Below are 12,081 nucleotides of genomic sequence, written 5' to 3'. Positions count from 1 at the left end.
TTTCCATTTTGTCTGTTTATTCCTGCATGCTAACAAAACACAGACAATCGATAATCCTCTCTGTCTCGCTTAATGGTGCAGGAAAAACTTTTATTGAATGAAAAGTCAAATACATGAGGGGTTTGGACTTGGAACATCAGGACTTGCACTGCTACAGGCCAACAAACCTGCTGCCCCCCATAATTTTTGTGGCATGAGAACATTTGTAATAAAGAGAGAGCTGATTTGAAAATAACATTATAAGCATATATATAATATATATATATATATATATATATATATATATATATATATATATATATATATATATATCCAAGAAAATGTGCGCATTCCATCAGAATTGAAGAATTTTCTTGGACTTTGATGTGAATATACACAGTTCCCAAATATCTCTCAGGCGATGCAGCACCCGACATCGCCTGAGAGATATTTGGGAGATTGCGGCCTACGTGAGCATAGATAGATAGATAGATATAATATCATATGTCAGAGCCAACATAGCTTCCTTGTAATCAGCTTTGAAAAAGGAACTGAAATATTCTTAAAGGAACAGTTCAGTGTGAAAATAAAAACTGTGTAAATAGGCTGTGCAAAATAAAAAATGTATCTAATATAGTTAGCTAAAAGTGTAATGTATAAAGGCTGGAGTGACTGGATGTGTAACATAATAGCCAGAACACTACTTCGTGCTTTTCAGCTCTATAACTCTGAGCTAGTCACTTGAAGGGGGGCCACATGGTACATTTCTGTTCAGCGAGTTTGCAATTAATCCTCAGCATTCAGCTCATATTCAAAAGCAACAGGTATGACTCGTGCCCCCCCCCCTCAAGTCTCTAATTGGTTACTGCCTGGTAACCAGTCAGTGTAAACCAAGAGAGCTGAAATGCAGGGAGTAGTGTTCTGGCTATTATGTTACACACCCAGTCACTCAGAACTAGGGATAGGCAGAAGCTAGCACATACTTCTGTCACCTACCCTTAGGGCTGCTACCTAGCCAGTATTTCGCCGTCCTAGCTGCTAAAATACCAGCCGGTGCAGGTATTACAAATAATGTTCATGCCGGTAATTTTGTAAACCCTATTTGTTCTGCCTCCAGCCCGCCCCTGATCCACCTCACTTTTGCACCCTACCCCTCCATCCTGCCCATTATCTCTTTCAACCCCTTTTTTCCACAGACCATGCCCACCCTTTGGCTGCCCCTGTCATGTCATAGCCCCTCTCTTCTCGGCCCCATTTTCACCTCTAAAGCATAGGCTAGTACGGGGCCAACCAAAAGGTGAGAACCCTAGCTACCTCTATTACAGGCCCTTGTCCCCCAACTGCCCTATTATCATTTACCTCCCCTGTGTTGTCAGCCGATCATGTGGGCTTTGGGGGCGAGGTGACTGGCCAGCTTGTAAGTGAAAGTGACTCCTGAAGATTCACTTTTTGTTCCACAACCCTAAAAAATACCTTCATTTCTATGTTTGTAAAACTGTTGTAAGTACTGAAAAAAATAAATATGATGAATAAACAGAGCAACGCAGCTGCAGTTTTAAAATCTATAGTAAGTATCCTGGTAGTTTTAACAAATTGCTTTATGCTGGAAATCAAAAGGAATGTTAGTCAGGGCTTGAAAAGTATGCATATCAGCTTTGCATTAGACATACTGCAAACTGTGCATCGCTTATAACATTGCTATTCCATTTGTTTTTCAAAAGACCTGAACCTTTTTGTTCTTAGGCAGAGTTGAGTGTTTGTTTTCACAAAGTTGAAGCAAGGGTCACTCCTGCATACACACCCATTGGATGAAAATGAACAGCCCTGATTTGTCATTTTCACTTTTCTGATTTTACTGTTATGTTTTTCTGATACTGACTATTACAGCTACACATGGAGACAATCTGAGGCTGTACTGTACATACAAAATGTCATTTTTGCATAATAGGAGTTTTCCTGTATACATTAATTCAAATATTAATTTGCTTTTAAAGTAATTTTGTAAACGCTATTTAGGGGGTTGTTCAGTTGTTTTCAGATTTTTCCCAAGAAATAGACTTTTTTTCAATTACTTTCCATTATTTATTTTTTTTTACTGTTTTTCTAAAATCTAAGTTTAAAGTTGAATGTTCCTGTCTCTGGTGTTGCAGCCTGGCAGCTTAGTAATTCATGTGCAAACTAGTGATGTGCTGGCTGGCCCAATACCGTGAGGGTTCGGGCCGAGCTTGCACCCCCATTTGCGGGGTAGCCGTGCTCCTGCTTACCCCTTTTGTGACGTCTTCGCGGGGCCATTAAAGGAACTTGGAAGTCGGCGCATGTGGAGGGAGAGCAGGTTAGGATCAGTTGCAGGTCGGGTTTTACCCACACATCACTAGTGCAGACTCTAAACTGTTTAAATTTTGCAACATTTAGTTGATACATTTCTCAGCTGCATCTCTGGAGTATTAGAATCTCTGGGTATCATTACAGGCAGCTGTTAGAATTGATACAATAGTTTCTGCTTAGCAGGGACAAAGATGAGAAATGTATCGACTAAATGTATCAATTTAGAACAGCTCCCAAAGCTGGTAAAAAGAAGGTAAAAAATGACACTTTACACCTCAATACTAGAAAACGGTGACACACAGAAAATAGAAAGTAATTGGAAAAAGTTATTTCTGGTAATCTATCTGAAAACTAATTGTTTGAAGGTGAACAACCCCTTTAAATTATCTGTCCTGTACTGTTTTTTCCACTGTTTATTCTAAATACTTATACCACTGGAAAATACCATCCTTAGTTCTCCTCCAGGAGAGATCTTTTATTTGACATGTCAACCCAACAAAATTTTTTTTTGCCTTATAAAACATTATTCTAAGCAACTTTGCGATATACATTCATTCCAAATTTTCTTTGGTTTGAAGTTATTTGTATATGTATTGCTATTAAAAGCAGTGGTCTGTCCCTTTCTATTCTCTGCCCCGGTGGCTCTGGCTTTAGAAACATTGTAACACAAACCAACAGACTGACCATTTTTTTTAACATTTTTAATTCATATTGGAAAGTTGCTTATAATTGTGTTTTATTTTATTAGGCAAAAGGTTATTTTTTGGGTTGATGTCCTTTAACAGACCTGATGAGGAGAATCAAAGCAGAGCATTTGGAAAAATGGAGTCTTGGTTTAAGAAGTACTGATTTCTGCTATATTATCTTTGCAGTTAGACATGTAGTGAGAAAAGCAAAGTACATACTGTTCTTGCTTTTTAAAAGAAACTACATCTAAAAATATCTTTACAGTAATTGAAATGTTATTCCCATATATTGAAAAATTATTTTAGAATTACATTTTGCTGACGCCCATGGGTGCATGTGTCCTAATGATGGGTTTGGGTCTGGTGCAGTTAATAGGTCAAACTACCAGTGCATTATCTCTACATGAAGGTCACTCAGAAGTCATTCATGCATAGAAAGTAAACCTTTCTATCTTAGGTATAATTGGTACAGTCTTCAAAAATGAAAGTTTTTGCTACTTTACTATTTTTGAGTATAATTACTTAACTGCTGTCACTTTGCTTCAACAGAAACGTGCAAAAGGTCAGGCATTATTTGCGAAGGTCTGTGAACATCTTAATTTACTGGAAACTGACTATTTTGGATTGATCTATCAAGTTTCTGCTAACCAGAGAGTAAGTTTTGCTTTAAAACATATTATCATTCGTTTTTTGTTTGACTTATTTTTGTCTATTCCCAAAAAATCTGAAAGTGGACCGAAAATAAAATCAATAAGACAAATGTCACTGGGTTGATTTTCCATTGAAAGATAAATATGTCCATGTTTGGTGTCTTTGTGGGCACTAAAAAATGGGATTTAATTTTGGCAGTAGAACAATTTAAAATTCTTTGACACTAAAAAATTTGGTGAATTAGCATATTTGACACTATCTGCCCCCTCAGTTTTGGAGAAAAGAGACAGAATAATTTCTATTTTTTTTTTCTGGAATTCACTTTGTATGATACAATTTTTCCTCTTGTGGCCTGTTTTGGTTTAAAATGCCTTAATTATGCGATCAGAAGTTCATGCAACATTTTCAATGATGTCTCTCTTATTCTTGTGCAGTCTGTACAGTGAGCCATTTATAAGCCAGCTGTTGTGCTGGCGTGCAGCTGCAGAAGGGGTGAGCTGAAAGCCAGGCACTCTTGTGTGTTGAGTGTTATAACTGCTCCTATATACCGTGCCAATGGTACTAGATGGGAATCCCAGCAACCCTTCATATCACTTTTCTATGCAGCCGGTATAACAAATTTCAAGATATATTGTTTTGATATTTGTAATAGATCTATATTTTTGATTTACGTATTACGGCTTGTAGTGTTTTTTTTTTAACCTCTTATACCTTGTTGGTGCAAGTTTGAAACGCTAGTGTAAACTGAATATAAAGTATTTTTTAACATATTTAACCTAGTATTGGTCTTCTTGATAGTTTATCACACTCTGTACTTTGTTAGCATTCAGAGGCCACTTGTTTTTCACCTTATAAGGTATAAAATAGAGCTCAGAATTTGTCCGATTTTCTCTCTTTATATTTTAATGTTTTGTATGTTGCATAAATATCCATTGTATGATTAGTATTTGAACCACATTTTTTTTTTTTAAATCTTGTTTGATTTGACTTCTCAGTTAATCAGGTAGAAATAATTACTTATATGCAAGCAACAAAATTGTAGCACATTTAAGAATCTCCATTTGTTTAGCCAGTGCTACAGAAGGGCCACTATTGTAAATTAAATCATGTAAACAAAGGAATAAAACTATTTCCCAGTCATCCTGTTTGAAGAAGCATGTTCAGAACGTGATGATGGAAAAGAACCAGTTGGTTTATCTATTCTGCCCATAATAATTTTTTATTCTGGATTTAATTTAAGACCATAAAATTGTTCTTTGTATGCCATGAATTGTCCCTGGTACAGTTGTTAAAAGTCTATCTCATGCATCTATGCCAAAATTTACTTTTAAAAGGGATGACTTTTTCATTCATATAACTCCCTCTTCAAAGAAGAATGTTGAAATTTATGATTGAATCCTCTTCTATGGCAATATGGAAAATGTTAATGTAATGACTACTATAATGTTCTTGTGGAAAATAAATGTGTAGTATTAGCTATGAGGTCTGTGCATGCAGTTGCCGTTTTGTTGCTAAAACCTTAACATTTGTTTGCTTTTTCTCTGTTCTGATTAGAACTGGCTGGATTCCACAAAAGAAATCAAGAGGCAAATCAGACGTAAGCATTCATTGCTATTTATTTGTTTAATGACAAGCTATGACCGTGTTGTTAAGCATTGATCTAGAAACCATTTTAAATAAAAAACGATGAAGTCGAGGCACTCTGAAAAAGTTTAGCTTTTTATTGTTTTATGCAATATATATAGTTACATAGTTAAATCGGGTTGAAAAAAGACAAAGTCCATCAAGTTCAACCCCTCCAAATGAAAACCCAGCATCCATATACACACACTTCCATACTTTCACATAAATTATATATGCCCATATCTATACTAAATATAGAGTTTAGTATCACAATAGCCTTTGATATTATTTCTGTCCAAGAAATCATCCAAGCCCCTCTTAAAAGCATTAACGGAATCAGCCATCACAACACCCGGCAGTGCATTCCACAACCTCACTGTCCTCACTGTGAAGAACCACCTACGTTGCTTCAAATGAAAGTTCCTTTCTTATAGTTTGAATGGGTGGCCTTTGGTACAGTGATCCTCTTTATGGGTAAAAAGGTCCCCTGTTATTTGTCTATAATGTCCTCTAATGTATTTATAAAGTGTAATCATGTCCCCTCGCAAACGCCTCTTTTCCAGAGAAAACAACCCCAACCTTGACAGTCTACCTCATAATTTTAAGTCTTTCGTCCCTCTAACCAGTTAAGTTCTACGTCTCTGCACTCTCTCCAGCTCATTTATATCCCTCTTAAGGACTGGAGTCTAAAACTGCACTGCATACTCCAGATGAGGCTTTACCAGGGACCTATAAAGAGGCATAACTTTGTTTTCATCCCTTGACTTAATGCCCTTTTTTATGCAAGACAGAAATGTATTTGCTTTAGTAGACACAGAATGACACTGCCCAGAATTAGACAACTTGTTTTCTACAAAAACCCTAAGGTCCTTCTCATTTAAGGGGACTCCCAACACACTGGCAAAAATAACATAAATGCAAGTTACACACTAAATGGCAAAGTGCATAACCTTACATTTATTAACATTGAACCTCATTTTCCAGTTTGCTGCCCAGTTTCCCAACTTTGACAAATCACTCTGCAAAGTGGCAGCATCCTGCATGGAACCTATAGTTCTGCACAATTTAGTATCATCTGCAAAAATAGAAACAATACTTTCAATGTCCACCTCCAGGTCATTAATAAACAAGTTGAAAAGCAAGGGACTTACGGTACTCCACTAACAACACTGGTCCAAATGTTCCATTTACCACCACTCTTTGTCTATCTTTTAGCCGGTTCTCTATCCAGGTACAAATACTATGTTCCAGGCCAACATTTCTTAATTTAACCAGTAACCTTCGCTATGGCACTATTGGATGCTTTAGCAAAGTCTAAGTAAATCACATCGACTGCCATCCCAGAATTGCGGCCCCTGCTCACCGTCTGGCAAGATCTATTACGCATAAAACCATGCTGGCACAAACTCATAGTATTGTTATTTGCTATAGACTAACTGGCCTATAGACCCTATAGGCTGAGAACGGGGTCCCTTTTTGAATGACGGCACCACATTAGCAATTCGCCAGTCTCTCTGCACCATGCCAGACCTCAGTGAATCCTGAAAAATTAAGTAAAGAGATTTGGCAGTCACAGAGCTAAGCTCACTAAGTACCCTGGGATGAATACTATCTGGCCCCGGACCTTTGTTTATCTTAACACGGGTGCCCAAACTTTTTGCAACGAGGGCCAGATTTGGTGACCATTCAGCCTGACATTCTTTGAACCATTAACCATAAATTACAGGAATCTAGTAACCGTAGCAGTAATATTTGGGCACATTTGTGAAATGATCTGCCACTTGGTCTATACTACTGCCTGTGTGCTGAAGGTGTTAGCAATAGACACGTATTGGCACGTAGTGATGTCTTAACATGTTCTAGTCTCTTTTGAATTTCCTCTTGTGTGAACCATGCATCATTAGTTGTATTACTAGAATTGGGACTATTAATAAGGAAACCTTCATTAGCTGGTTCCTCATTTGTGTAGACAGACGAAAAATATGAATATTTATATGATGAATTTTATATTTTTTTTTGCTCACATCAACAAGCTGACCCCCTCTGATATTAAAGGTCCGACCCCTTCCTGCTTCATTTTTTTTACTATTAACATATTTAAAATATATAACGTTCCTTGCTTACAAGGGGAAACTGACATGTATTAAGCAGCATTTTAAAGACTTCCCATTTTTGTTCTGTGTTTAACCCAGTGAAAAGCATTTTCCACTTTATATGTTGCAGAGATGCCCTTATACTGTCAAAGTTTGCATGTCTGAAATTTAATGTTTTAGTTCTCTGCAACTCTGCAACAGAATCTCAAAGTAGACCATGTTATGATCACTATTCCCTAAATGCTCACCAAACACAAATGCTAGAGATAAGTTCAGTATTATTAGTTATTACAAGATCCAAAAGAGCATTATTTCTAGTAGGTTCTTGAACGAGCTGGAAGAAAAAGTTGTTAAACCTACTAGCTTTTTCTGTCTTTGCAACCCCATTACCCCAGTCAATGTCTAGATAACTAAAGTTGCCCCTAGTAATAACTTGACCTAGTTGTGAAGCCGCTTTTATTTGTAAGAGTAACTGGGCTTATACAAGGTGGTTTATAGCATACACCAATGATAATTTTCTTTTTGACCCTTTGCCCAGTCAAAATCTCTACCCAGAGGGATTCTACACCCTCACCAGGTTATTTCTTTAGTGCATGGCTTTAATTCAGGCTTTACATACAAACACACTCCTCCACCCTTTTCAATTCCTCTGTCCCTCCTAAAAAGGGTGTAACCATTTAAATTCACAGTCCAGTCACATGTTTCATCCCACCAGGTCTCAGTGATACCAATTATATCATAATTTTTAGAGCATACAATTAATTTTAGGTCTCCCATTTTACCTGACAAACTCAGTGCATTTGCCAGCATACAGCGAAGGTTACTACTTTTACTTTTTAAATTTGCATTACTTAGTGGAGAATTATATGTTAAAGGGATCCTGTCATCGGAAAACATGTTTTTTTCAAAACGCATCAGTTAATAGTGCTACTCCAGCAGAATTCTGCACTGAAATCCATTTCTCAAAAGAGCAAACAGATTTTTTTGTATATTCAATTTTGAAATCTGACATGGGGCTAGACATTTTGTCAATTTCCCAGCTGCCCCTGGTCATGTGACTTGTGCCTGCACTTTAGGAGAGAAATGCTTTCTGGCAGGCTGCTGTTTTTCCTTCACAATGTAACAGAATGTGTCTCAGTGGGACATGGGTTTTTACTATTGAGTGTTGTTCTTAGATCTATGTTATCTTGTGTTAGGGAGCTGTTATCTGGTTTCCTTCCCATTGTTCATTGTCTGGCTGCTGGGGGGGGGGGAAGGGAGGGGGTTGATATCACTCCAACTTGCAGTAAAGAGTGATTGAAGTTTATCAGAGCACAAATCACATGACTTGGGACAGCTGGGAAATTGACTATGTCTAGCCCCATGTCAGATTTCAAATTGAATATAAAAAAATCTGTTTGCTCTTTTGAGAAATGGATTTCAGTGCAGAATTCTGCTGGAGCAGCACTATTAACTGATTCATTTTGAAAAAAAAAACAATTTTTTCCCATGAAAGTATCCCTTTAAGTTAGTACTAGTCTGTTTTGTAACAGAGGGACCTAAACGGTATGCCCCTCTTACGCCTCCCCTATGACCCCTTACTAATCCACTGCCCCGTCTACCCTAGCTTCCCCATAATTCTTTATCTCACCCCCCTGTCTAGTTTAAACACTCCTCCAATCTCTTAGCCATTCTTTCCCCTAGCACAGTGGACCCCCTTCCATTGAGGTGCAAACCGTCATGGCTGTATAGGTTGTACCCCAAGGAAAAATAAGCCCAGTGCTCTAGGAACCCAAACCCTTCTTTCCTACACCAAGACTTGAGCCACGCATTTAGCTCCCTAAGCTCCCGCTGTCTTCCTAAACTTGCATGTGGCATGGGCAAAATTTCTGAAAAAATGACATTGGAAGGCCTTTCCTTGATCTTAGAGCCTATATCCTTGAACTCATTCTTTAAAGTCTTCCATTTTCCATTTATTTTGTCATTAGTACCGATATGTACTAAGACAGTTGGGTCATGCCCAGCCCCGCCCAATAATTTGTCTACCCAATCAACCACATGCCGAACCCTGGCACCAGGTAGACGGCAAACTGTTCGGTTGTAGCGATCCAGACAACAGTTTACCCTATCCACTTTCCTAATAATTGAATCCCCTACAACCACAATCTGCTTAGGTCTGACTCTGCTCTCCTCCCCACCACTACTAGAGAAACTGGTCTCCCGGCTGTTCGAGGGATCAGCCCCATCCTGAATTGCCAATCAGTTCCAAAGTATAATTGTTAAGCTGGCCATAGACGCAAAGATCTGATCGTACGAATCGAGGATTCGTACGATTTTTGGAACGTGTGGAGAGTCCCAATATTTTTCGTCCGGCGGAGATCGGTCGTTTGGTCGATCGGACAGGTTAGAAAATTTCTGTCGGCTGCCGATAATATCTCTGCGTGTATTGCCGATCGTACGATTTTCAGTGGGAGACTGTCACTGGCTTTGGTTGGCCATAGATATCGTACGATTGCTGTCAGGGGCAGAACATTGCTGATCTGTTCTTTAACTAATCTGACTGGTAAGACTTTGATCTGAATGGTTAGTGGCGGGTCGGGAGATGGGAAAGTCCGATCGTACGATGATTCGTACGATCGGATCTTTGCATCTATGGCCAGCTTTAGAGCTGGTATCTGCCCTAAACTTTAGATATTAAATAGAGAACTTAATAATTTCTAACTTTTATTTATTTAATCATATTGCAAATGTCTGTTTTCATGATTGCAGGCATCTTGCACACAAAGCCGTAGCCTTCTCTCGAGGATTTGAAAGCATAGATGCTTAATTGCACAAGTGCAGTAAACCATCACAACAAATCTTTTACTACAGCAATTAAGTACCTATGTTAATAAAGGAGCCCTAAGATGTAAAAAGTATGTTAGCTACTGTCTATGGGGAGTTTTGCACTAAAAGCATTTTAATCCCTATGAAGAGCACAGCTGAATGTTTTATACCCAGTGTTGGGACATGTAGAAGTCTTGCTTACTTTTTTTCTGTATTTCTAAGTAATTTAAACTCAAAGAATCAGTGTAATGAAAAAGTTATCACAAATGCTCTTTACAGGACATAAAAGGTATACTGTCATACATTTCAGAAAAACACTGCTCTTCAGAATGCGTAATACCATTTGCAAATTGCCTCAGAATAGCACGCGCTACATTATACTAAAGGTTTAAAGGTGAACAACCCCTTTAAAATTAGTACTCCATTTTCAATAAGTAAACTAGGACTTGAACTAGCATCACTTATGAGTTTCTACTTTTGCCAGAACTCATGGTTGTTTTTATTTTCATGTATGTGTTTTATTGTTTTATATTTTGAATAACTTTGTGATTGGTATTGTTCAGTGTTTTTATATACTTTTAAACAAGCATACAAATGTAGGTGTGCTAGTGCTGTTTACAATATATGTAATGTCAATTCTTGTATATCTGTAAATGTGTTTACTGGATATGGTTGTTTAGCTGTGATCTTATAAATAACTTTGTCTATGCATCATGTACATTCAGCTTGTTCCCAGTGCATATAGGTTTATCCTAGGGCAGTGCTGTCCAACATCTGTGGTACCGAGGGCCAGAATTTTTCTGGCCTACACGGTGGAGGGCCAATAATGGAAGCCAGTGTCGACCGCTCCCTGTTTTTAAACCACACCACTTTAAACCACACTGTTACTACAAGATCATGTTCACATTAATTGTAGTAGCACACCAAAAAACCAAATGGTTGGTGCTCACTCATATGTAAAAAAAAGTTGTCATATTAAGACATACCCTTAAAGCAATATGCCTCCCCCCAGCACATGATTAAACACCTTGGGGGCCCCTAGCAATAATTTTCAAATGCTAACAAATCCCCAAAACAAATACCTGGATTATGTTCCACGGGCAGAGAAGGCCACACACTGGGCGCATAGGGCAGGCAGAGTAGGACAGGTAAAACAAGAAATGTTTATACAGTGCTAAGTAGCCCAATTGTATCTATGTTAAATATATAAATAAATATATAATATATATATATATATATATATATATATATATATATATATATATATATATATATATATATATATATATATATATATATATATATATATATATATATATATATATATATATATATATGAATCATTTCTACTAAAATACAATTGTGTGAGGTTTCGCTCTCAGGGAGCCGCAGAATGGGGTTGGGTGGGCGGAGCTGCAGTGCCTGCATGTTCCTCCCCAGCTTCTATACTATTGATTTTTCTATTAAGTCCCGGTAGATCTACACAAGGATTGTATAGACTGGAGGGTGAAATTTGACCTTCCCTCCTAGTTTATCTAATCACCATGCTGCTCTACCAGGACTTCATGAAACTACCAATAGTTTAGAAGCTGGGAAGGGGAAAGAATTTTGCAGAAGATGCTCCACCCTCCCCACCTGATTCTGCAGCTCCCTGACAGTAATGGGGGCCCATCTACAGAGTGAGTACAGTGTTTAAACAATGCAGGGGCCAGTTAATCTCAGTTGTGACACTTTTTAAAGTTTACACATCGTAAGCAGACACAGCAGGCAGACTTTCACGTAGGGGGCCACACAAGGGGGGTGGCGGGGCCGCCAGTTGGACAGCCCTATCCAAGGGTTGCTGCAGGCCTAGGAAAACCTTTTGAATCTAGTGGTGGAAGAATTAGGGATCATATTTGAGAATAAAAAAACAAACGCTA

General features: G+C 38.0%; 1 protein-coding gene across 10 annotated transcripts in view; it reads left to right on the top strand.

Moving 5' to 3' along the window:
- The window catches only part of epb41l2.L (erythrocyte membrane protein band 4.1-like 2 L homeolog), an 80,510-nt gene that overhangs the window by 19,404 nt on the left and 49,025 nt on the right, over positions 1-12,081 (top strand). For all 10 annotated transcript variants that reach the window (XM_018263175.2, XM_041562943.1, XM_018263173.2 and 7 more), the window contains exons 4-5: positions 3,540-3,644; positions 5,196-5,238. In XM_018263175.2, coding sequence (XP_018118664.1) covers positions 3,540-3,644; positions 5,196-5,238 — 148 coding nt within the window. The remainder of the gene's footprint in view (positions 1-3,539; positions 3,645-5,195; positions 5,239-12,081) is intronic.

This window comes from Xenopus laevis, chromosome 5L, assembly GCF_017654675.1.
Source record: "Xenopus laevis strain J_2021 chromosome 5L, Xenopus_laevis_v10.1, whole genome shotgun sequence".
NCBI classification, from domain to species: Eukaryota; Metazoa; Chordata; class Amphibia; order Anura; family Pipidae; genus Xenopus; species Xenopus laevis.
This window is presented reverse-complemented; position numbering and strand designations above follow the sequence as displayed.